Source organism: Somniosus microcephalus, chromosome 8, assembly GCF_052327205.1.
Source record: "Somniosus microcephalus isolate GS21.2 chromosome 8, FLI_Smic_1.0, whole genome shotgun sequence".
Classification (NCBI taxonomy): domain Eukaryota; kingdom Metazoa; phylum Chordata; class Chondrichthyes; order Squaliformes; family Somniosidae; genus Somniosus; species Somniosus microcephalus.
The window spans coordinates 28780232-28807897 of NC_140994.1; the positions used below are offsets into that span (position 1 = coordinate 28780232).

General features: G+C 45.2%; 1 protein-coding gene across 3 annotated transcripts in view; it reads left to right on the plus strand.

Annotated features, from left to right (window-relative positions):
* The window catches only part of hspa12a (heat shock protein family A (Hsp70) member 12A), a 155591-nt gene that overhangs the window by 69496 nt on the left and 58429 nt on the right, over positions 1 to 27666 (plus strand). For 2 of the 3 annotated variants that reach the window (XM_085994411.1, XM_085994413.1), the window contains exons 2-3: positions 8667 to 8749; positions 16038 to 16165. In XM_085994411.1, the coding sequence (XP_085850537.1) occupies positions 8667 to 8749; positions 16038 to 16165 (211 nt within the window). The remainder of the gene's footprint in view (positions 1 to 8666; positions 8750 to 16037; positions 16166 to 27666) is intronic. The other variant, XM_085994414.1, reaches the window with a different exon arrangement.

Here is a 27666-nt window from a genome sequence, read left to right on the forward strand (position 1 = left end):
CTGGGATTGGCCCTGATAGCACAGGTATTCCTGGGATTGGCCCTGATAGCACAGGTATTCCTGGGATTGGCCCAGATAGCACAGGTATTCCTTGGATTGCCCCTGATAGCACAGGTGTTCCTCGGATTGCCCCTGATAGCACAGGTATTCCTGGGATTGCCTCTGATAGCACAGGTATTCCTGGGATTGCCCTGATAGCACAGGTATTCCTTGGATTGGCACTGATAGCACAGGTGTTCCTCGGATTGCCCCTGATAGCACAAGTATTCCTGGGATTGCCCTGATAGCACAGGTATTCCTGGGATTGCCCTGACAGCACAGGTATTCCTGGGATTGCCTCTGATAGCACAGGTATTCCTGGGATTGCCCTGATAGCACAGGTATTCCTGGGATTAGCCCTGATAGCACAGGTATTCCTGGGATTGGCCCTGATAGCACAGGTATTCCTGGGATTGGCCCTGATAGCACAGGTATTCCTGGGATTAGCCCTGATAGCACAGGTATTCCTGGGATTGGCCCTGATAGCACAGGTATTCCTGGGATTGGCCCTGATAGCACAGGTATTCCTGGGATTAGCCCTGATAGCACAGGTATTCCTGGGATTGGCCCTGATAGCACAGGTATTCCTGGGATTGGCCCTGATAGCACAGGTATTCCTGGGATTGGCCCTGATAGCACAGGTATTCCTGGGATTGGCCCTGATAGCACAGGTATTCCTGGAATTGGCACTGATAGCACAGGTGTTCCTGGGATTGGCCCTGATAGCACAGGTATTCCTGGAATTGGCACTGATAGCAAGGTATTCCTGGGATTGGCCCTGATAGCAGGTATTCCTGGAATTGGCACTGATAGCACAGGTATTCCTGGAATTGGCCCTGATAGCACAGGTATTCCTGGAATTGGCACTGATAGCACAGGTATTCCTGGAATTGGCACTGATAGCACAGGTATTCCTGGGATTGCCCTGATAGCACAGGTATTCCTGGAATTGGCACTGATAGCACAGGTATTCCTGGAATTGGCACTGATAGCAAGGTATTCCTGGGATTGGCCCTGATAGCACAGGTATTCCTGGGATTGGCCCTGATAGCAGGTACTCCTGGGATTGGCCCTGATAGCACAGGTATTCCTGGGATTGGCCCTGATAGCACAGGTGTTCCTGGGATTAGCCCTGATAGCACAGGTATTCCTGGGATTGGCCCTGATAGCACAGGTGTTCCTGGGATTGGCCCTGATAGCACAGGTATTCCTAGGATTGGCCCTGATAGCACAGGTATTCCTGGGATTGGCCCTGATAGCACAGGTATTCCTGGGATTGCCCTGATAGCACAGGTATTCCTGGGATTGCCCTGATAGCACAGGTATTCCTGGGATTGCCCTGATAGCACAGGTATTCCTGGGATTGGCCCTGATAGCACAGGTGTTCCTGGGATTGCCTCTGATAGCACAGGTATTCCTGGGATTGCCCTGATAGCACAGGTATTCCTGGGATTGCCCTGATAGCACAGGTATTCCTAGGATTGGCCCTGATAGCACAGGTATTCCTGGGATTGCCCTGATAGCACAGGTATTCCTGCGATTGCCCTGATAGCACAGGTATTCCTGGGATTGCCCTGATAGCACAGGTATTCCTGGGATTGGCCCTGATAGCACAGGTATTCCTGGGATTGCCCTGATAGCACAGGTATTCCTGCGATTGCCCTGATAGCACAGGTATTCCTGGGATTGCCCTGATAGCACAGGTATTCCTGGGATTGGCCCTGATAGCACAGGTATTCCTGGGATTGGCCCTGATAGCACAGGTATTCCTGGGATTGCCCTGATAGCACAGGTATTCCTGGGATTGGCCCTGATAGCACAGGTATTCCTGCGATTGCCCTGATAGCACAGGTATTCCTGGGATTGGCCCTGATAGCACAGGTATTCCTGGGATTGGCCCTGATAGCACAGGTATTCCTGGGATTGGCCCTGATAGCACAGGTATTCCTGCGATTGCCCTGATAGCACAGGTATTCCTGGGATTGGCCCTGATAGCACAGGTATTCCTGGGATTGGCCCTGATAGCACAGGTATTCCTGGGATTGGCCCTGATAGCACAGGTATTCCTGGGATTGGCCCAGATAGCACAGGTATTCCTTGGATTGCCCCTGATAGCACAGGTGTTCCTCGGATTGCCCCTGATAGCACAGGTATTCCTGGGATTGCCTCTGATAGCACAGGTATTCCTGGGATTGCCCTGATAGCACAGGTATTCCTTGGATTGGCACTGATAGCACAGGTGTTCCTCGGATTGCCCCTGATAGCACAGGTATTCCTGGGATTGCCCTGATAGCACAGGTATTCCTGGGATTGCCCTGATAGCACAGGTATTCCTGGGATTGCCTCTGATAGCACAGGTATTCCTGGGATTGCCCTGATAGCACAGGTATTCCTGGGATTGCCCTGATAGCACAGGTATTCCTGGGATTGCCTCTGATAGCACAGGTATTCCTGGGATTGCCTCTGATAGCACAGGTATTCCTGGGATTGCCCTGATAGCACAGGTATTCCTGGGATTGCCCTGATAGCACAGGTATTCCTGGGAGCATAGGCTGACAAAAGCAGCAGAACAGCATGGCTAGTTCTGCATTGCAAATAGCGTGTTTATTTTTATATATGTGTTACAAATCTACCTATCTGTTGCTACATATATAGATCTATACACGCACACATTTGTGCTATTTATCAGTTAATCATTAAATTGCAGCTGGAAACTGATCAAGATTATGTAACAAAACACCAATGGACAACTCTCGGAAATCTGTGGCTTTGTGTAATTTAACTACTGGCAAAACAGAAAGCATATCAGCAAAACCAGAATCGTCTATACAGTGTCTATTTGTGAATTTTAACCACCTGTCACACTACAGGTGTCAAAATAATTTTTAAAAAGTCATTCCTAACCTTGATAACCTGACCTCTCTCCCCCACGACGTAAGCTTTTTAAAATTCAATCTTGGGATATGGGCATCACTGGCAAGGCCAACATTTATTGTCCATCCCTAATTGCCCTCAAGAAGGTGGTGGTGAGTCTTGTTCTTGAACCACTGCAGTCCATGTGGTGAAGGTACTCCCACAATGTTGTTAAGTAGGGAGCTCCAAGTTTTTGACCCAGCGGCGATGAAGGAACGGCGGTGATATATGTCCAAGTCGGGACTTGGTGTTTGACTTGGAGGGGAACTTGAAGGTGATGGTGTTCCCATTCACCTGCTGTCCTTATCCGAGGTGGCGGTTTGGGAGGTGCTGCCGAAGAAGCCTTGGCGACTTGCGGCAGTGCATCCTGTAGATAGTACACACTGCAGCTATGGTACGCTGGTGGTGAAGGGAGTGGATGTTTAAGGTGGTGGATGGGATGCTGATCAAGCAAACTGCTTTGTCCTGGATGGTATCGAGCTTCTTGAGTGTTGTTGCAGCTGCTCCCATCCGGGCAAGTGGAGAGTATTCCATCACACTCCTGACTTGCGCCTTGTAGATGTTACTTGTGCTGCGCAAATGTTAATTGTCACTTATCAGCCTAAGCTTGGAGCTGAGTGGTTCTGGCAGAACCCAGACTGAGCACTGGTGAGCAGGTTATTGGCTAACACTATTGATGACTCCTTCCATTACTTCGCTGATGATTGGGAATAGGCTGATGGGGTGGTAATTGGCCAGCTTGGATTTGTTTCTGCTTTTTCTGGACAGAACATACCTGGACAATTTTCCACATTGTCGCATAGATGCCAGTGTTGTAGCTATACTGGAACAGCTTGGTTAGAGGCACGGCTAGTTCTGGAGCACAAGTCTTTAGTGCTACAGCCGGAATGTTGTCAGGGCCCGTAGCCTTTGCTGTGTCCAGTGCACTCAGCTGTTTCTTGATATCATGTGGAGTGAATCGAATTGACAAGGCATTTATAAATATTTGCTACCCTACAGAAACATCTCTCAACAAATGGCATCTAATTGACCAGATTCCATGACACAAAGTGTTGCTCATCAACTTTTGTTGCTTGCTCCTGCCTAGCTATCATACAACCTTACAGCTCTTTCATTGCATCTCATGTGTGCCCATACCTAAGCATGGCATACAGCCGAGCAGTACCTTACAATTGAACCTTGCCATACTCATCTCCCAAGCGCTTCACATGTCAAATGGCTTAATAAAATATAGTCACTTACGAACAGCCAGGTTGGCACATGACAGCCATCAATGACACCATGTATATTGGGAAATTCAGCAGTGTGGTGACATTGGACAGTCACGTTATTCTATTAAGTGGGAAAGAAAATGAAAGTACTGGCCATGCTGACTAACATACCAGTCACTTGTTTGATGTTATATGGACAACAACACACTAGCTGATATTGGGCCAGTATTTACGGTCCCAACACGTGAGTACGGACGGGGTACTCACGCGTGGGCCTGTTGGAAGTGCCGGATTTCAGCATGCACAGCGCATGCGCGGGAAACCGGCATTTCCTCCAAGGGGTTCAGAGGTCCAACGCGTGCGCGCAGGACTCTGCGCGCACGCGTTGAACTTCCTTCTTTTTGACAGGTTTGCCCGTGTGCAAGGGCCTGAACTTTTTAGACATATAAAAAGGAGACGTAAGGACTTGATTCTTTAAGGTAAGTGGTCTATTATTTAAAATTATAATATTTTTTCCACAGCTTTATTGTTTTTAAGGACTTTACAGTAAGGTAAGTGTAGTTTTAGACCCGATTTCTTAAAAAATTATTTTTTTCAAAAATTTGATTAATTGTTTAAAATAGTTTTTTAAAGTTATTTATAGTTTATTTAATTATTGGGATGTTTTTTAAAATTTTATTTAAAGTTAAACTAGTCTTTTGGGCGCCCGTACTTTTCATGAGTTTGACAGTTCTTACTATCAAACTCATGAATGAAGTTTCCCCTCCCCTGGTTGGCTGCACAGTGCTCACCTGATCCCAGCCGGCACATCGCACTAACTACGCCGCTGGGTCAGGTAAGCACATCGCGCCGACATCTGAACCGGGCCAGTGACAGGAATTCCAAGCAGGCCCAGGCTTCAGATGTCGGCGCACCGGGTGAGTGCACATCGGGGGCTTGCACGCGCGGCAAGCCCCCGAACCTAATTTCTGGGCCATTGTAGTGCTACTGGGAATGAACCAGAACCGTAAATGTTGTGGGCAGTGGCAATCTTGAAAGCCAATTGCAGAGCTATCAATATATTGTAACTTGACTGTAGGTGTCCTTGCTGCAGATGGCAAAACTCTGCAACTGGCTCCCTACTGAACTGGAGCAAGCTGTGGCAGCTGTCCTAGGTCATTAGCATATAGGTGTGCCAAGGTCTGCAGATATGGCCTGGTGCCTGCTGATCTCCCTGGCATACCTTCTTTCATCTTGCACCACTTCAGTCATGAGATACCGTATTTGAGATACTTTTAAAAACAAACTTGCCATAAGGAGTAAGAAAATTGGCCCCAAAAATTGTTGCAAAATATATTAACAATAAAAATAGCAGAAGTATATAAAATAATCTTCTAAACACTGCAACATAAACAAAAGTCTGAGGCGCTTTAAGGACTATTTTTCACATGCAGCTTCCCTTACTCTCATTCCAAATAGATGCACAAGGTAAAACGAACAAACCTGGTGGAAAAAGCCACCTAATTGAACTAGACATTTCCTTAAATAGTTATGCATCAAATCTGCGGCCTTAATGGAGCTAAGGTACAAAATAGGAAGATGCACCTCAGCTCACTAAATGAAGCAGACTGCAGAACAGCAGCTCAGGGAGCAAGGCCTGCTCGCCAAATTCTGCAGCCCTCTGCACCCAATGCCTGCCTGCTCAACTAAGCACTGCATGGCAGAATCTATCTGATAATAAATGCAGTACAGGTTAACTTGAACCATTATTAGCAACAGCGTCTTGTTCCAGTTTTGTTTATTATGTTGATGAACATTGAGCCAGTTCTAGAGTGAAGCAGGGCATATATCCAGGCTCATTTGGGGTGATAGACATTTATTAGGTCAGCCCAAGGATGATTGACAATTAAAATCCTCCTTTTATCACAGTTATAGTGCTTCTGACTGTTCAGGAACAGTTGATCTAAAGGTATTTTTTACGCTTGCATTTCGTTATATTAGAACTCATTTCTGCATGTGATTTTAAAAATAGTTTTTACTGTAATTGTTTGTTATAATATGTTGACATACATTACATTCATAGTCTATAATATATACAATTTGGAGCTGATTCCAGGCAGTGCATCCAAATGATATTTAGTCAAAATATTCTAATTTATGCTAACAATAGTGCACTGCACCACTACACTGCCAGCTCTTTGTTAGCAAGCAGGCTGATCTTTTATCTCGTGGAACAATCAATACCAAAGAGCTTCTGCTTTTTCAAAGGACCTTTTTTTCTTTGATTTTCTCCCTTCCTGTCACCCTTCTGAGGGCGCACTGGCTCCAGTGCTACAGAAGCCGCCAGCCTCCGTTACCTCCCCAGGACGTCATTCTTCGTACGTGTTCCTTTACTGTCACTGGCAGTAGACTATTTGGCTAGAGAAAGCTTCACAGCTGAGAACATGCCCGGTGGCATAGTGGTTAGCACTGTTGCCTCACAGCGCCAGGGACCCGGGTTCGAATCCGGCCTCGGGCGACTGTCTGTGTGGAGTTTGCACATTCTCCCCGTGTTTGCGTGGGTTTCCTCCGGGTGCTCCGGTTTCCTCCCACAGTCCAAAGATGTGCAGGTTAGGTTGATTGGCTATGATAAATTGACCCTTAGTGTTAGGGGGATTAAATACTTGGGGTTACGGGGATAAGGTGGGATATGTGTTGGTGTAGGAGTTACGGGGATCAGGTGGGATATGTGTCGGTGCAGGCTCGATGGGCCGAAATGGCCTCTATCTGCACTGTGTGATTTCTGTGAACTTCTGTGAACATCTACACATGGGCGTTTTGCAGCAGGGCCATCAGACAGCAATCATCCTACTTGTTTTATAAGCTTAGCTTTTACAAACAAAAACCTCAATTTCTTTGTAACCAATTTTATAATTAAAAAAAAAAATTGGCATTCAACATTTTCACAAGTACAAAGAGGCATTGTGGGGGGTGGGGCAAATGCTCTGTGTAGACTGTGACACTATCAATTTTCTTTTGGGAAGCATGCTTTGGAAAGTAAACGATTGTAGTTTGTTCAGCTTTGGAAACTGGCAGCTACAGATGGTCCCTTTGTTACTAACAGAAAAATATAATTGCTTTAGATGGCTGTAAATTTATACAACTGAATGATACATCTTGAAATGTTCAAAAAGCTCATCAGAAAAATCACTGCTTTTCATTCCGAAACACTGTACTTGTGAAGGCCTCAGTCGAGAGGAAGCTGACAGGAAGTATACGATTATATTTCTCTAGCTACAAAGACATCAAAATGAAACAGGGATCCACATGCAGGAAGCATTTGCTCCTGTTAATCCATTAGTCACAGTTTATAGCACTGAGCCCTCTCACTAAACTAACAACTCTGGTGAGGTTGAAGAGTAGATTTTTTTTTTAACTTTTGGGCAATTTACTTTCATTGTTGCTAAATTCACACACCGGAAAAGGATGTGCAAAGGTGGTTTTACCTTCACAATATGTTGTGGGCAGTATCCATGCTGTGCTCTGCCACTGTTGCCAGCAGTTGTCAATAGAAAGGATACAAACTCCTTGACTCCAACTATGCCCGCAGTTCAAATGTTCTTAGTGCTTAAGAGCTGCAGCTGAAGGCAGCGCACAAACATGGGCCTCCATTTTTATTGGGCCTCTAATCAGCCCATGGCTGGAATAAGGACATAAGAACATAGGAATAGCAGCGCACAACATGGAAAAACCAGGAGGGCAGCATTTTCAAGTATTTGTGGCTATCCACTTGGGCACTGGTCTACTGCAGCCCTAACAATAGCATAAAATGTCATAAAACTTACTGGATCACTAAGAAATCAGTGATCCTGGGCTCTTTGCTGCCTTGTTATGAGCAGTTCTGAGTCAGATTTTTGAATACTTATGGGGGTAATTTTGACTTTGGATGATAGTGTAAAACGGGCGATATCGATTCAGTTATTCATCTCTCCTGATTCTCATTTCCACGATTGGCCCATTTGAATGATTCTACCTTGGTCACTTTTAGCAGCATCTCTGCTTGTTCCAGGCAAGCACAGCGACACTGCTGTGACGGTCACTATGTGAACCTGCTTGTCAGAACAAATGTTTTCTACTTAAAAAAAAACGGAATTCAATTTCAGATTCAGGTCTCTGAGTAATTGAGATCAGAACCAAATCTGAATCAAAGTTCAAAATTCAGAAGACTTAGAACATCATTCAAATAGCATATAAAACTGAAATAAAAAGATAAAATGATGGAAATACACAGCGGGTCCATCAGCATCTATAAAGAGAAAAGAGAAGTTAGCATTTCAGTTGCAGAGCCTTTATCCAAACAGCATTTGCAGTGTTTTTCCCCTTAAAATTTTAACTTATAAATCTAATAAAAACTGATTATTTCTCAGATGTCAATAAGTAAATCAGAATAATTTACTTCCAATTTTGTTTTCTAATACTGTGTTCTCTTTGCAATTTTTTTGAAAGATTAAACCATGACCTAATGATACTTATCTCTCTCTACAGAAAATGTCTCTTCAAATTACTCATCGCCAGCTAAAAGCCTGGGAGACCCTGGTATCACCCCACTTAGCCCTTCAATATCTCCGGTAAGAGCAGGCTTCCTTTCTCGACAAACTGCTCACATTTCTTTTGATATATTATTGCTGTTTGAGGTCTCAGTCAGAGCATAATTAATAGTTGTCAGTAACGGTCTTATTAATGATGTTAATAACAATCAGGGCATCTACTTTATGGTATTTTGTCCTGATGTAATGGTGTAGAATTGTTCCAAGTTTGGATATATTTATAAGTGTAATGTTTATTATTAATATGTTTTTTTATTCGTTCATGAGATTTGGGCATCGCTGGCAAAGCCAGCATTTATTGCCCATCCCTAGTTGCCCTTGAGAAGGTGGTGGTGAGCTGCCTTCTTTAATAGGTATTGTTCAATATATAATCAATTGTAGAAGCCAGTAACTCCTTATGATATTTATGACTGGTTAGAGGCAACTTGAGGAAACTGAGACCTAAGCTCTGAACATTTGAGGCTTTGTCAATGATGCAGAGCCTCATCAGTGACAGACATGTGGCACGCTCAATTTTATAATGTGAGACTTTTAGGAGTCTGAATGAGAATGTGCTATAGGTGTGAACCGACCTTATTTAAAATAGTAGGGGGAAAAATTGAGCCGCGCCCCCTTTGGGGCGCTAACTTCGCGGAAAAATTAGCACCCCCACGGCCAAAATTGAGTGGTAGCACCCCAAGAGGGAAGTGGGGCACTACTGAAAGTGCCCTGCCTCCCTCTTGGGGCACTGCAAGGAAATATCGCGGCGCTACGTGGTGCTGCGGTACATCGCGCCGCGGTATTGCAGGCCTTCCTCCCCTTCTTAAAGGGGAGGGGCCTTGCGCAGCGCGACCCGGGGCCCAGCTGGGCCACCGGGGATCGGAGTGCCAGCAAAAGAGCCCGGCACTCAAGAGAAGTGCCGGGCTCACGGAGTGCAGCCGGCACTCCCCAGGGGGGAGGCGGGCCAGGAGGCCGGCAATGGCAGCGGAGGCAGGTGCTGGCAGGCGACCAGCAACAAAAATGGCCGCCCGGCACCTCGGCTTTAAATAGCGCCTCCCCGGCCGCAGGTAAGTCCCCCTGACCCCGTCGGACATAGCGTCCGGCGGTAAGTCAGGGGGTGCTACCGAAGATCGCGGTCGCGGTGTGAGCGGGGCGCTGCAGACGGCGATGACGTCATCGCAGGCAGCGGGGCACTAACAGTTAGCGCTGCCGCTAACCGCCTGCTGAATTTCGCAGGAGGTGTTGGCGGCGCCGCGCCCGGGCGCTAGTTGCTTTGCGCCCAGTTAGCGCCAGGCGCTAACAGGAGGTGCAAAGCAACTGAATTTCCCCCCTATATTTATGAAAACAAGGTCCCATGCTGGATTTCATGACTTTGGACAAAAGGCCTTGCACCTTGCCCATAGAAAATAGTTGCATTACAAGGAAACGGGAATAAAGAAAAAGGAAGACTTGCATTTATATAGCACCTTTCACGTCCTCAGGATGTCCCAAAAAGCTTTACAGCCAATGAAGTACTTTTGAAGTGTAGTCACTGTTGTAAGGTAGGAAACGCCACATCCGATTTGCGCACAGCAAGATTTCACAAACAGCAATGAAGTAAATGAGCAGATAATCTATTTTAGGTTATAATCTGCTTCTGATATGCCTTCCTTTTTCTTCAACCGAGGATTCCCCTCTACCATGGTTCACATGGCCCTCGACCGTGTCCGTTCCATTTCCCGCACTTCTGCGCTCACCCCTTCTCCTCCTTCCCAGAACCACAATAGGATTCCACATGTCCTCACCTTTCCCCCTACCAGCCTCCACGTTCAACAGATCATCCGCCACCTCCAGCGTGATCCCACCACCAAACACATATTCCCCTCATCTCCCCTTTCAGCATTCCAAAGGGACCGCTCCCTCCGCGACATCCTGGTCCACTCCTCAATCACCCCCAACTGCCCCTCCCCTCCCCACGGCACCTTCCCGTGCAAGCGCAGGAGATGCAACACATGCCCTTTTATCTCCTCCCTTCCCACTGTCCAGGGCCCCAAACACTCCTTCCAGGTGAAACAGCGATTTACTTGTATTTCTTGCAATTTAATATACTGTATTCGCTGCTCATGATGCGGTCTCCTCTACATTGGGGAGACCAAACGCAGATTGGGTGACCACTTTGCGGAACACCTCCGTTCAGTCCGTAAGGGTGACCCTGAGCTTCAGGTCGCCTGTCACTTTAATTCACCGCTCCACTCCCACTCTGACCTCTCGGTCCGCGGCCTCTTACACTGCTCCAATGGAGCTCAACGTAAGCGCCAGGAACAGCACCTCATCTTTCCATTAGGCACTTTACAGCCTTCTGGACTCAACATTGAGTTCAACAATTTCAGACTATAACCTCTGCCCCTATTTTTTCAGGTGGCAGCTGTTGGTGATTCTGCCATCCACATTTACAAGATTTAATCACTCCTGCCTTCCACCCTATCCCAGACCGTCCCTTTTGTTCTTTCCTCCCCCCCAACCTTTCCCTGCCTCTGCACCTGCTTAATATCTGTTACATCTCTAACTTTTTCCAGTTCTGATGAAGGGTCACAGACCTGAAACGTTAACTCTGTTTCTCTCTCCACGGCTGCTGCCTGACCTGCTGAGTGTTTCCAGCATTCTCTGTTGTTATCTATTTTAGGTGTTGGTTGAGTGATAAATGTTGGCCAAGACACTGGGAGAACTCCCTTGTTCTTCTTCGAATAGTGCCCTGGGATTTTTTACGACCACTTGAGAGGGCAGACTATGCCAGCTGCTACAGGCTGATTTACCACCAACTTCCAGCACTGGGACAGCTCTTTCCATAGCTGTGAAAGTCACTATGACATTAAGCTTCTATCCAACATGTTCCTTCCAGACCACTGCAGGCGACTGTAACAAAAATGACGTAAATTTGCTAAGATTGAGTTTGGAGTTGACTTGTTCAGTTCTGTCAAGGTTAAAAACCAGCTGCACTCACAGAAATCATAATCCATCTTAACTTGATACAATGCAGCAATACACTGTTTGTCTGAAGACAAGTATCTGAGTGAATAGCCAAGCCGTTCAATTTAAATACAGACACCTTATGAAATATGTGATTGGTAGTTTTTTTTTTAAATGAACAATGATTTAGTTTTGCGCCGTCTGATTTTTTTTTGAAAGTATTTATTAGCCTGCCTTTTACTATTCAGTGGGGTAGAAATTGTAATGCGTTGCGCCCGTATTTCGGGGGCAAAACAGGCGCAAAGCATACCAATTTAGCAGTGGGGCAGCCTACGCCCAATCTGCACAGACATTAATCCCACTGTTAAATTTATGGGGCCCTTTTTTTAGACGTCTCGAGCGGAACCCTAAAGCAGACGTTGGGCCCCTTTAATAAGTACATTAGGGGCCTGACGCCAGCTGACGGAACTCCGTCTGGAAATTAGTCGGTAATGAGTGGGGCCTACCCTGCTTAGGCTTCTTCAACGGTCCCGTGGCCTCCAAGGAAAGGTAAGTTCATTTTTTTTCATGAGGAAACCGTTTCTGTGGAGCCAGGAGGAGCAGGAGTGCTCCTTTGACTTTACAGGAGTCGCGATTGCCTCCCTCCCCCTTAGCCCGCTCCAATCCCCTTGTTTGAGGGCTGCTGCCATGAGGCAGGTGGCCCAACATTGATCTCTTCACCTGGACAAGCTACCTGTGGAGGCGTGGCCAGCGTAGGTGGTAAGGAAAGAACTGTTACGTAAGAATATTACTTACAATAGTTTAGCACAGCAGATGCAAATGATTTATTTTCTACTGCATGAGGAGCCAGCCAAGCTTAATAACTACTGTTAAATATATATGTTCCGTTACCGTTACTGTAAAGTGTCAGCTGTGGCTCAGTTGGTAGCGCACTCGCCTCTGACTCAGAGGGCTGTGAGTTCAAGTCCCATTCCAGAGACTTGAGCACATAATTTAGGCTGACAAGCCAGTGCAGTACCGAGGGAGTGCTGCACTGTTGGAGGTGCCGTCTTTCTCATGATACATTAGACCGAGGCCCCGTCTGCCCTCAGGTGGACGCAAAAGATCCCATGGCACTATTTCCACTATGTCCTGGCCAATATTTATCTCTCAATCAACACCTAAAAACAGATTATCTGGCCATTCTCACATTGCTGTTTGTGGGATCTTGCTGTGCGCAAATTGGCTGCCGGGTTTCCTACATTACAAAATGTACTACAAAAAAGTACTTGATTGGCTGTAAAGCGCTTTGGGACATCCTGAGGTTGTCAAAGATGCTATATGAATGCAAGATCTTTCTGTCTATTCCCTTGTTCTTTTAGTGCTTGGAAGTTAATACCTAAATTAAATTCTAGTGTAGTGTTATTTTACTGCCTTCCAAAGACAAGGACGATCATATGACCATAAACTGAAGAGGGTTCTCTGCTTAATCCCTTAATTTGTCATGTTACAAATTTACTTAGATATCTGGTCAAGTGAAAACACTCTCTGGGACATAGGGAGCTAAGGCTTGTCTACGACAGTAGTCTGGGACATAGAAGCCAAAGTTAAATACACTAAAAAAGAGCAAAGAAACTTCATAAATGTAGCATTGTAATCTGCCAAATAAGTCAGTCTGCAGTTTATTCCTGTATAAGACAAGTGATTGAAGTCAGGTTTGCCGAGAGATATACCTTTATCAATGATCTAGTGGAACGAAAATACCAACTGGAGAAAGCACAGAACTTTTACTTACTGGCAGGCACCCCAACCCCAATGCACATATCAACAGGAAGGGTACCACTCCATAAATGTGTAGGTATGGGATTCAGACCACAGAAATGTGATCTTGCACGTTGATGCCCTTTATTCAGCGAGCAGCCGTGATGCTATCATTACGATTCATTCCACCTTACCTGCATTATTTGATGGCCCTGAAAATCATGAACAGACGGCTATTGGGAGACCAGGGCTACCCTTTACAGCCATGGTTGAAGATCCCAATTAGAAGCTACCACGTAGCAGCAGAGTTTTTTTATTAAATTTTTTTTTTTTTAATTCATTGATGGGATGCGGGCGTCGCTGGCTGGCTAGGCCTGCATTTAGTGCCCATCCCTAATTGCCCTTGAGAAGATGGCGGTGAGCCGCCTTCTTGAACCGCTGCAGTCCATATGGTGTAGGTACACCCACAATGCTGTTAGGAAGGGAGTTCCAGGATTTTGGCCCAGCGACAGTGAAGGAATGGCGATACAGGTCCAAGTCAGGATGGTGTGTGGCTTGGAGGGGAACTTGTAGGTGGTGATGTTCCCATGCATCTGCTGCCCTTGTCCTTCTAAGTGGTAGAGGTCCCGGGTTTGGAAGGTGCTGTTGAAGGAGCTTTGGCGAATTGCTGCAGTGCATCTTGTAGATGGTACACACTGCAGCCACAGTGCGCTGGTGGTGGAGGGAGTGAATGTTGAAGGTGGTGGATGGAGTGCCAATCAAGCGGGCTGCTTTATCCTGAATGGTATCGAGCTTCTTGAGTGTTGTTGGAGCTGTACTCATCCAGGCAAGTGGAGAGTATGCCATCACACTCCTGACTTGTGCCTTGTAGATGGTGGAAAGGCTTTGGGGAGTCAGGAGGCGAGACACTCGCTGCAGAATTCCCAGCCTCTGGCCTGCTCTTGTAGCCACAGTATTTATATGGCTGGTCCAGTTCAGTTTCTGATCAATGGTAACCCCCAGGATGTTGATAGTGGGCGATTCAGCGATGGTAATGCCATTGAATGTCAAGGGGAGATGGTTAGAGTCTCGCTTGTTGGAGATGGTCATTGCCTGGTACTTGTGTGGCACGAATGTCACTTGCCACTTGTCAGCCCAAGTCTGAATGTTGTCCAGGTCTTGCTGCATATGGGCACGGACTGCGTCAGTATCTGACGAGTCTCGAATGGTGCTGAACAGTGTGCAATCATCAGCGAACATCCCCACTTCTGACCTTATGATGGAGGGAAGGTCATTGATGAAACAGCTGAAGATGGTTGGGCCTAGGACACTGCCCTGAGGAACTCCTGCAGTGATGTCATGTGATTGAGATGAATGACCTCCAACAATCACAGCCAACTTCCTTTGTGCTAGGTATGATTCCAACCAATGGAGAGTTTTCCCCTTGATTCCCATTGACTTCAGTTTTGCTAGGACTCCTTGATGCCACACTCGATCAGTTAGCAGGTTATTGCTGAGTAAGTGCCGCTTGATAGCAAATACCATGAGATCTATGCTACCATTGAACTACTGTAGAGTATGACATGGGTATACTAAATCAACATGCCCTGATTTTAACTCAGGGTGGGAATTGTTGGGTGCGGGAGCCAAAGCGGGTGGTGAACCATCCGTTCCCCCCCCCCGCCCTCTTTCGTAGACCTTAGAGCTGTATTCTGCTCTACTTTTAGAGCCTTGATCCTTATTGCTTTTCAATGTTTTCCATATCTCCATGAACGGAAAACCTGAGAAATCATTACACCTTTATACTGTTTTTTTTCCATCCTCAGCAGCATATACAAGTGCAATCATGTTTCTCTAGCCAATATTTTTACAGTTTTCCATCTGCTCTCAAGTTTGGCTTCTCTTCTGCTTCTCTGCTGTATTCCATGAAGCCTTCTACCTGTTCTCAATCACTACTACCCCATGCTCTGCTCCATAGAAATCTCACATATTCTTGGCGGCTACTCTCACCTCGCATTCAACTGGCATTTGGAAGCTGATGAGCACAGCTCTGCGTGTGAGTGCAAGGGCACGTGCAGCAAGCTCCATTGCCGCAATCTAACAGCAATGCAAGAACTGACAGTATAACTGGGTGTGCTGACCCCATGTTGTAGTCTGTAAGTACCAGTACCTGGATTACCAGTCCCCCTTAAATAGCTACTGTCTCTCAAAGTTGAAAGCGTTGCCAGAGTCGCTATAATAAAAACGTGACTTTCTTTCATACATTTAAAACATGAAGACTGTGAAACATTTTGAGAATCCTTTAGTATATCAAACTAATTCAGGGAAACTGGTTGGAAATGTCATGGGATGATTGTGAAAGGCATTATTCTGCTACTGTCACAGTGGCCTGAAAAGTGGCCCCTCTTTCCATTGCTTCTAGTCTGTCCTTAACATATGATCTTCTTCCGACATTAATGTATCTGGCCAGCAGAAGATAGCTGGATAAACTTGACTCAGAGCTGCATCAGCTACAAAAATAACTAAAAAGAAAATGATTCCATTTTGAGGGTAATTAGTTTGAGGTAAATCATTTTACTAAAGCTTGAACAGCTTCTAATAATAACAAAGATGAAAACCATCTGTATTAAAAATGATTTTCTCACAAAGATGTTTCTTCTTACAGAGAGACTCTGAACAAGCTGTGTCCTTGCACCAGTCATTTGTTGTGGTGGTAGCTATTGATTTTGGCACTACTTCCAGTGGATATGCTTACAGCTTCGCTAGGGACCCTGAATGCATTCACATAATGAGGTAAGTACTGCAATGCAGAGGCACTGCTGATTTTCCGGCTGTTTCTTAGATGATAGCAGTAAGACCTCAGAGACTGGGGAGTGTGGTAGGTAATGGAAAACTTCCAGGAAGAGCAGGGATTCCACTCATTTAAATGCTTAGCAGGATGTTAATGCAGTGTTTCTGCTTTCCAAAAAGACAATTACATCTTGTTGAAATGGATCCTTAAGCATGTTGATGGTTATCTGCACATATCAGACACCACAAGACCACAGAAAAATATTTTTTAAAGCTACATGTCCTTCTCTGTTTTCTTTTAACATTTTAAATTTATAAAATCTACAAAATTAAAACAGTACTGTCTGCAAATCTTTTTTTTTTACAGTGCCTTACACTGAAATGCTGCAATGTGATGTGAGGGAATGAATGAGTGAGTAAACAAAGAGATAAGCAAAGGCTGTGTGCTTGAGCGACACTCCAAATTTATCCTTCCCCATTCCCTGTGTTGTTGGATGAAATTCTCCTCATAAATCAAAGGTTGTAGCTTTGGTGCCCACCCTGCCCCTTTCATATCTGCAAGTGCTGACACTGTAATGTGCAGTCTTCTTCCACAAACAGATATGAAAGAGAGATAGACAACAAGGGAGTTTGGCATTGCTAAATGGTATATGGTTCAACGCAAGGAGCCTAGGGAATAAAGCAGATGAGCTGAGGGCACAGACAGACACGTGGGAGTATGATATTATAGCTATTATTACTGAGACACGGCTGAAAGAAGGGCAGGAATGGCAGCTCAACATTTCTGGTTACAGGGTTTTCAGACGAGATAGAGAGGGGGATAAAAAAGGACGGGGGGTCGCAATATTGATTAAAGAATCAATTACAGCTGTGCGGAGCGAGCATATCTTAGAAGAATCATCAAATGAGGCCATATGGGTTGAACTGAAAAACAAAAAAGTGGCAGTCACACTGCTGGGAGTGTGCTATAGACCTCCGAATAGTCATAGGGAGATAGAAGAGCAAATATGTATGCAAATTTCTGAGAAGTGCAAGAATAGGGCAGTAATAGTATGGGATTTCAACTTCCCTAATATTAACTGGGATAAAATTAGTGTGAAAGATATAGAGGGAGCAGAATTCTTAAAATGCATTCAGGAGAACCTTTTTAGCCAGTACGTAGCAAGCCCAACAAGAGCGGGAGTGGTTCTGGGCCTAGTTTTAGGGAATGAAGCTGGGCAGGTGGAAAGGGTATCAGTGGGAGAGCATATTGGTGGTAGTGATCCTAATTCAGTTAGATTTAGGGTAGTTATGGAAAAGGACAAGGACAGACCAGGAATAACAGTTCTCAATTGGGAAAAAACCAATTTTGCTAAGCTAAGAGGTGATTTAGCCAAAGTGGACTGGAGACAGAAACTTGAAGGTAAATCAGTGTCAGAGCAGTGGGAGGCATTCAAGGAGGAGATAGTGAGGATTCAGAGCAAGTATTTTCCCTTAAAGAAAAAGGGTGGGACTAACAAATCTAGAGCTCCCTGGATGTCAAGGGACATACAGGGTAGAATAAAGAAAAAAGGGAAGCTTATGACCGATGCCGAGGACTCAATACTGCAGAAAGCCTGGAGGAGTATAGAAATGCAGGGGTGAAATTAAAAAGGAAACTAGGAAAGCAAAGAGTGGGCATGAAAGAATATTGGCAAGTAAAATCAAGGAAAACCAAAAGATGCTTTATAAATACATTAAGAACAAGAGGATAACTAAAGTAAGAGTAGGGCCTATTAGGGACCATAAAGGTAACCTGTGTGTGGAAGCGGAAGACATGGGTATGGTTCTTAATGAATACTTTGCGTCTGTTTTCACAAAAGAGAGGAACGATGCAGACATTGCAATCAGGGAGGAGGAGTGTGAAATATTAGATGAAATAAACATAGTGAAAGAGGAAGTATTAAGGGGTTTAGCATCTTTGAAAATAGATAAATCCCCAGGCCCGGATGAAATGTATCCCAGACTGTTAAGAGAAGTAAGAGAGGAAATAGCAGAGGCTCTGACCATCATTTTCCAATCCTCTCTCGCCAGAGGACCGGAGGACTGCTAACGTGGTACCATTGTTTAAAAAGGGAGAAAGGGATAGACCGAGTAATTACAGGCCAGTCAGTCTAACCTCGGTGGTGGGAAAATTATTGGAAAAAATTCTGAGGGACAGGATAAATCTTCATTTAGAAAGACACGGATTAATCAGGGACAGTCAGCATGGATTTGTTAAGGGAAGGTCATGTCTGACTAACTTGATTGAATCTTTTGAGGAGGTAACAAGGAGGGGCGATGAGGGTAGTGCATTTGATGTAGTCTATATAGATTTTAGCAAGGCTTTTGATAAGATTCCGCATGGCAGACTGGTCATGAAAGTAAAAGCCCATGGGATCCAAGGCAAAGTGGCAAGTTGGATCCAAAATTGGCTCAGAGGCAAGAAACAAAGGGTAATGGTCGAAGGGTGTTTTTGTGACTGGAAGGTTGTTTCCAGTGGGGTTCCACAGGGCTCAGTACTGGGTCCTTTTTGTGGTATATATCAATAATTTGGACTTGAATGTAGGAAGTATGATTAAGAAGTTTGCAGGCTGTGTATGCTTAGAGTGGATAAGTCACCTGGTCCAGATGGCTTGCATCCCAGGTTGCTAAGGGAATTGGGGGAGGAGATAGCGGAAGCACTTGCCATAATCATAATTTTCCAATCTTCCCTAGACGCAGGGGAGGTGCCTGAGGATTGGAAAGTGGCAAATGTGACACCATTGTTCAAGAAAGGGTGTAAGGACAATCCTAGTAACTGCAGGCCGGTCAGTTTAACATCAGTGGTGGGTAAAGTTTTAGAAACAATAATCAAGGAAAAAGTTAATGGGCACTTGGAGAGGTTTAAGCTAATAAAGGAGAGCCAACATGGATTTGTAAAAGGCAGATTGTGTTTGACTAATCTAAATGAATTTTTTGATGATGTAACAGGGAGAATTGATGAAGGGAATGCAATGGATGTTGTCTACATGGATTTTAGGAAGGCATTTGACAAAGTACCACATAGAAGGCTGGTTAACAAAATTGAGGCTCATGGAATAGGTGGGTCAGTGGCAGCTTGGATAAGAAATTGGCTTAAGGATAGAAAACAGCGAGTTGTGGTAAATGGCTGTTTTTCAGACTGGAGGATGGTAGACAGTGGTGTTCCCCATGGGTCAGTGCTGGGGCCACTGCTCTTTTTGATATATATAAATGACCTGGATATTGGAATACAGAGTAGAATTTCTAAATTTGCTGATGACACCAAACCTGGGGGTGTGGCAAACAGTGAGGATGATACTAATCGACTGCAACAGGACATAGAAAGGCTAGCAGAATGGGCAGACAAGTGGTAGATGGAATGTAATACAGAGAAGTGTGAGGTGATGCATTTTGGCAGAAGGAACTGGGAGAGGCAATATACACTTAATGGCACAGTTTTAAAGAGTGTGCAGGGACAGAGGGACCTGGGAGTTAATGTGCATAGGTCCCTGAAGGTGGCAGGACATATTGAGAGAGTGGTTAGCAAAGCATATGGGATCTTGGGCTTAATAAATATAGGTATTGAGTACAAAAGTAGAGAAGTTATGCTGAACCTTTATAAAGCGCTGGTTAGGCCACAACTGGAGTATTGTGTCCAGTTCTGGTCACCACACTTTAGGAAGGATGTGAAGGCCCTTGAGAGGGTAGAGAGGAGATTTACCAGAATGGTTCAGGGGATGGGGGATCTTAGCTATAAGAACAGATTGGAGAAGCTGGATTTGTTTTCATTAGAGCAAAGGAGATTGAGGGGTGATTTGATAGAGGTGTAAAAGATTGTGACAGGTTTGGAAATGCTAGATGGGGAAAGGCTGTTTCGACTAGTTGATGGTACAAGGACTAGGGACACAGATTTAAGGTTTTGGACAAGAGATACAGGGGGGATGTGAGGAAAAACTTTTTTACGCAGCGAGTGGTGAGAACCAGGAACTCGCTGCCGATGGAAGTGGTGGAAGCGGAGACACTCAATGTTTTCAAGGGGAGACTGGATAGGCACTTGAGAGAAATAAACTTGCAGGGCTACGGGGATTGGGCGGGGGAATGGGACTGACTGGATTGCTCTACAGAGAGCCGGCACGGACTCAATGGGCCGAATGGCCTCCTTCTGTGCTGTTATGACTCTATGGGGATGATTTTCTCAGCCCCGAGGAGGAGGGTATAGAGGCAGAACTGCCGGGAAAATGGCAGAATCTTCATTTCCTTGGAGGCGGGAAGAGATTAAAGCCTATTAACTGCCTGTTAACAGGTAGTTAAGAGGCAGAAAATAGGATTATCCAGTTTTTGCCCTCACAAGTGCGGGCTTCCCGACGGCACCAAAACCCGCCAGGGTCACCGAGGCAAGTACTGGGTCTGCTGGGGTCGGGGGGTGCAAAAGTGTGGCGTGAAGGTAAGTGTTGGTGCTAGAGTGTAGAGGTGAGTATCTGAGGTAAGTGTCCTAAGTGTTTTTAAAAGTGTACTTACCTTTGTTTCTTCCTGCAGGCTTCAGTCGACTTCTATATGGAGAGTCTCGCACCCTCCGTGTTGCAGATGAGAGATGTCCGTTGCATTCTCAGATGCAACAAACATCTCAATTCTGTAAAAGAAAGAAGTTTGATAAGGTCTTGTATGCACAAGACTTTCCTTTAATTGGCCTGCTAAACTCGTTGGGCGGGGCTTAACAAGGTCAATCAAGGGAAAATAGCATGGGTTGGCCACAACTCGATGGAGGCAGGACTGAAACCCGACAAGCAGCAGGCCCGCCTCCATTCACAAAATCACTCCCTATGATACAAAAATTGGCCGTGTGGTTGATAATGAGGAAGAAAGCTGCAGACTGCAAGAAGATATCAATGGACTGGTCTGGTGGGCAGAACAGTGGCAAATGGAGTTCAATCTGGAGAAGTGTGAGGTAATGCATTTGGGGAGGGCTAACAAGGCAAGGGAATACACTATAAATGGTAGGACACTGAGAAGTGCAGAAGATCAGAGGGACCTTGGAGTGCATGTCCACAGATCACTGAAGGTAGCTGGACAGGTAGATAAGGTGGTTAAGAAGGCATACGGGATACTTGCCTTTATTAGCTGAGGCATAGAATACAAGAGCAGGGAGGTTATGTTTGAACTGTATAAAACACTAGTTAGGCCGCAGCTAGAATACTGCGTGCAGTTCTGGTCACCACATTACAGGAAGGATGTGATTGCACTAGAGAGGGTACAGAGGAGATTTACGAGGATGTTGCCTGAGCTGGGGAATTTTAGCTATGAGGAAAGATTGGATAGGCTGGGGTTGTTTTCTTTGGAACAGAGGAGGCTGAGGGGGGACCTAGTTGAGGTGTATAAAGTTATGAGGGGCCGAGATAGAGTGGATAGGAAGGATCTATTTCCCTTAGCAGAAGGGTCAATAACTAGGGGGCATAGATTTATAGTAATTATTGGTCGGAGGTGTAAGGAGAGCAGCAGAAATCCACTTCGCCCTCCTGTCCCTCTCTCTCTTGCAGCTGGTGCTGCTCTGCCTGGCCTCATGTCCTCCTCCCATTCCTCCTGCAGACCAAGGGGACCCAAGCAAGATGCTGATGACCAAGCACTCCCTTTCTCCTGGTGACTCCTATAAGGTGTTCAATAAGGTGGACTAACATAGAAACATAGAAGATAGGAGCAGGAGTAGGCCATTCGGCCCCTCGAGCCTGCTCCGCCATTCAATGCGATCATGGCTGATCATCCAAATTCAGTACCCGGTCCCTGCTTTCTCCCCATACGCCTTGATCCCTTTAGCCTTGAGAAATATATCCAACTTCTTCTTGAATATATTTAATGAATTGGCCTCTACTGCCTTCTGCTGTGGTAGAGAATTCCACAGGTTCACCACTCTCTGGGTGAAGAAATTCCCCCTCATTTCTGTCCTAAATGGCCTACCCCATATCCTTCGACTGTGACCCCTGGTTCTGGACTCCCCGACCATCGGGAACATCCTTCCTGCATCTAGTCTGTCTAGTCCTGTTAGAATTTTATAAGTTTCAATGAGATCCCCTCTCATTCTTCCAATCTCTCCTCATACGTCATTCCTGCCATCCCAGGTATCAGCCTGGTGAATCTTCGCTGAACTCCTTCCATGGCAAGAACATCCTTCCTCAGATAAGGCGACCAAAACTGCACACAATACTCAAGATGTGGTCTCACCAAGGCCCTGTACAACTGCAGCAAGACATCCTTGTTCCTGTACTCAAACCCTCTTGCTACGAAGGCCAACATACCATTTGCCTTCTTAACTGCCTGCTGCACCTGCATGCTTACCTTCAGCGACTGGTGCACAAGGACACCCAGGTCTCGTTGCACTTTCCCTTCTCCCAATCTATTACCATTCAGATAATAATCTGCCTTCCTGTTTTTGCTACCAAAGCGGATAACCTCACATTTATCCACGTTATATTGCATCTGCCATGCTTCTGCCCAATCACCCAACCTGTCCAAATCATCCTGGAGTTTCTCGGCATCCTCCTCACAGCACACATGCCCACCACAGCTTTGTGTCGTCTGCAAATTTGGAGATATTACATCTAGTTCCCTTGTCTAGATCATTAATATATATTGTGAATAGCTGGGGTCCAAGGACCGATCCCTGCGGTACCCCACTAGTCACTGCCTGCCACTTGGAAAAAGACCCGTTTATTCCAACTCTTTGCTTTCTGTCTGCCAACCAGTTCTCTATCCAAGTCAGTACCTTGCCCCCAATCCCATGTGCCTTAACTTTACACACTAATCTCTTATGCGGGACCTTATCGAAAGCCTTCTGAATGTCCAAATACACCACATCCACTGGTTCTCCCTTATCTATTTTACCAGTTACATCCTCAAAAAATTCCAGTAGATTAGTTAAGCACGATTTACCCTTTGTAAATCGATGTTGACTTTGTCCGATCCTGTCACTGTTTTCCAAGTGCTCTGCTATTACATCTTTTATAATGGACTCTAGCATTTTCCGCACTACCGATGTCAGGCTTACCGGTCTGTAATTCCCCGTTTTCGCTCTACCACCTTTTTTGAATAGTGGGGTAACATTAGCTACCCTCCAATCCATGGGTACTGTTCCAGATTCCATCGAATGTTGGAAGATGATCAGCAATGCATCTAATATTTCTAGGGCCATGATGTGCCAAATAACTGCCTGAATCCAAGAGGTTAAAGCTTAAAACTAAAGGCTTTTATTAAGTAAAGAACATGGCATCAAGTTAACACAGGGCAACCATCATTCATCACCGACCCAGCCCTTATGAGTAAGACTCACACCAATCCGGAGGATCCAGAGGGGCGGGGCTAGGGAGGAGCATTGGTGGTTACATCTGTAGAACATTCCAGACATTAACAAGTACAACAACAACAAACAATCCAAATGCCAGAACACAGAGTTATTTCATCACATTCACCCCCTGCTATAGATTCAGTCTGTCAGGTGGTCTGATAATCCTCTGGGAACGACGTAACTCTTGCTGAGGCTCCTCCCGGAGTACTAACTCCGGTTCATTCGAATTCCCAGAATCATCAGTATTTTCCACACTGAGGGTTTGTGTCTCTGAAGGTCCAATACCACGACTGAAAACTCTACTCTCAGAGTCGAACTCTTTTCGAGCTCCAGCAGGTGCAAGACCTTTAATAGAGACCGTATCCTCTCGCCCATCCGGATATTGAATGTACGTATACTGGGGATTAGCATGGAGGAGTTGTACTTCCTCCACCAGTGGATCAGTCTTGTGGCCTCTCACATGTCTGTGCAACAGCACAGGGCCCGTGGTCGTCAACCATGTGGGTAACAATACTCCATTAGTAGCTTTTCTTGGAAAACTAAACATCCCTTCATGAGGGGTGGCATTCGTCGCTGTACACAAAAGAGACCTTATGGAATGCAGCACGTCTGGCAGGACATCCTGCCAGCGAGAGGTCGGCAGGCCTCGCGACTTCAGAGACAGTACGATAGCCTTCCACACTGTCACATTTTCTTTCTCGACCTGCCCATTACCACAAGGGTTATAGCTGGTAGTTCTACTCGTTGCAATCCCTTTCGATTGCAAAAACTGTCGCAATTCTTCACTCATAAAGGAAGAACCCCTATCACTATGTATATAGTTAGGCATGCCAAACAAGGAAAACATTTAATTACAACAGCACTAGTCACATCCGAACAGGGGATAACAAAAGGGAACCGAGAGTACTCGTCTATAATATTAAGAAAATAGACATTTCGGTCGCTCGATGGAAGGGGACCTTTAAAATCGAGACTCAAATGCTCAAATGGTCGATTTGCTTTAATAAGATGAGCTGGCTCAGACGGCTTATAGAAGTGGGGTTTGCATTCAGCACAAACACGACAGGTTCTGGTCATTGTCCGGACCTCCTCAATAGAGTAGGGTAGATTGTGGGACTTAATGAAGTGGTTCATTCTGGTAACCCCAGGGTGGCAGAGTGCGTCGTGGAGACTTTGAAGCTTATCTATACCTAGACTAGCACATACTCCTCGTGACAAAGCATCCGATGGCTCATTGAATACTCCAGGCCTGTACTGAATATCATAGTCATATGTTGACAGTTCTATTTGCCATCTTAAAATCTTATCATTTTTGATCTTGCCTCTCTGCTTAGTATTGAACATAAAGGCCACAGATCGCTGGTCAGTAATGAGCGTAAAACGTTGACCAGCGAGATAATGTCTCCAATACCTGACTGCTTCGATAATCGCCTGTGCCTCCTTTTCCACTGAAGAATGTCAAACTTCTGGTCCTTGCAATGTACGAGAGAAGAAAGCTACTGGTCTACCAGCTTGATTAAGAGTTGCTGCCAACGCAAAATCAGATGCATCACTTTGCACTTGAAAAGGGATCTTCTCATCCACGGCACATACCACTGCCTTCTCAATGTCCCGTTTGATATTAAAGAAAGCCTCCTGAGCTTCCGCCGATAGTGGAAAAGACATCGACTTAATAAAAGGTCGGACTTTATCTGAGTAGCTAGCCACCCACTGGGCATAGTACGAGAAGAATCCCAGACACCTTCTTAAAGCTTTTACAGTGTGAGGTAAAGGTAATTCCTTAAGCGGGTGTAATCTTTCAGGATCTGGCCCGATTACCCCATTCTCCACAACGCAACCAAGAATACACAAACGTGTAGTATTGAAGGTACACTTGTTTTCGTTGTAGGTCAGGTTTAACCTCTTTGCAGTCTCTAGGAACTTCGCGAGATTTTGATCATGCTCCCGTTGGTCGCGCCCACAGATAGTAACATTGTCCAGGTATGGCAATGTTGCTTCCAATGCGTATTCATCCACAATACGATCCATCTCCCGTTGGAAGACGGATACCCCATTCGTCACTCCAAAGGGCACCCTAAGGAATTGGTACAGGCGCCCATTAGCTTTGAAGGCCGTATAAGGTCAGTCTTCTATTTTAATGGGGAGTTGATGATAGGCAGACTTTAAATCAATGGTGGAGAACACGCGGTACTGAGCTATCTGGTTCACCATCTCAGAAATACGAGGCAAAGGATAGGCGTCTAATTGGGTATACAAGCTTATAGTCTGGCTATAATCGACCACAAGTCTTTTCTTTTCATTAGTTTTAACCACCACCACCTGGGCACGCCACGGGCTATTACTGTGTTCGATGATTCCTTCCCGTTGAAGCCTTCCCACTCCCTCTTTTATAAATTTTTTATCTTCTGAACTATACCGTCGACTCTTAGCCGCTATAGGTCTACAATTAGGAGCAAGGTTCACGAACAATGAAGGCGGACTTACTTTTAAAAATTGATGTGCCAAATAACTACCTGAATCCAAGAGGTTAAAGCTTAAAACTAAAGGCTTTTATTAAATAAGAACATGGCATCAAGTTAACATAGGGCAACCATCATTCATCACCGACCCAGCCCTTATGAGTAAGACTCACACCAATCCGGAGGATCCAGAGGGGCGGGGCTAGGGAGGAGCATTAGTGGTTACATCTGTAGAACATTCCAGACATTAACAAGTACAGCAACAACAGACAATCCAAATGACAGAACACAGAGTTATTTCATCACAGGCCACTTCCTTAAGTATCCTAGGATGTAGATTATTAGGCCCTGGGGATTTATCGGCCTTCAATCCCATCAATTTCCTTAACACCATTTCCCTAGAAATACTGATTTCTTTCAGTAGCACAGCACTCACTCTTTTTAGGTGAAGTCCTCAGAGAATTTCCAGAATAAATGTTGATCGAGTGTTGGTGAAGCCTTGACAAAGTCCCAGAAACTCTCCCGATGTGTTTCAAAAGTCCTCTTCAAACCTCCAGCAGCAGGTGAACAATAAAAGGTGATATACCTTTACGTAGTGCTCGAAATCCTCAGCAACGACTAGCTTACTCCCAAGTAGCTGGTCACTGTTAGGGGAGGGCGTTAGTTCAAGAGCTAGCCGCCACAATGCCACGCAGCCTCGTTAATGTGTGCCAGCAGACAACTTAAGTGGCAATCAGGCCCTTAGCAATTCTCAGGGCGGCCATTCCAAGCGCAAGCTTCAACTCCTTTACCAAAATGGTGTCTTGCACTAAACATGGGTTAAACCGACGTTTCAGCTCAAGACCTCATCTTGACCACCTCAGAGGCTCTTTAGCACCAAAAGGAGCCATCAAAAATCGCCCCCTCAATGTTGTAATTAGGCTGATTGTTAGTGTTAAATGGATATTGGATTTATACCAGTTGTGAGATAAGTCTGACCTTCATATGTCATTATAAAGTGGACAGTATCTTTTTGTCCTACGACACCCAGATGTTCAGCAAAGCCTATAAGTACATGGTGTACTTGTTAAGAATTCTGAAAAGGGTTGGATTTTGACAGGAGGTATTTCAGAAGTATTTGCTGCAGATATTTTATTTGACCTTACTCCCTTTGTTGGGGTTATTGTGACCTTGTTGCAAGATTGATTTGCGGTTTTATTGGAAAAATAAAACAAATTGCTGAATGTTATCCTCAAAACACCTGTAAAGATTCTGGAGAATCCCCAGAATTCCACAGCAAAGACAAAATTTGACCTCTTCCATCGCCGTGAGCCAGTCGCTCTAATTATAGTTCAGAGTTCAGCAAAATATAAAAGTTAAAAAGCCCAGAATCCAATGTAATAAAACAGAATCTGATATATTCAGTCAATCGTAAACCACTGGCCATAACTGTTATTTGTTTATTTTCATTGTACACTTTTGTAGCTTTCATTTTTGACTTGAAAGAGGTTCAACTGCAATACAGTCCCCAAAATGGACATCTTACAATAGCAGTAGCCTTTGTATTATAAATGTAATCACATCCTCTGCACACGGGACACATTTGGGTTTATTTTGGGGAAAGGGTGAAGGCTGGCACTGAATGGGTGCTGTGCTAATGAGACACTCCTGTTTGAAAGTCCGGTTTTAGCACTAATTGCTGATTACCATATTTTGAACTTGCCTGGAGGTGC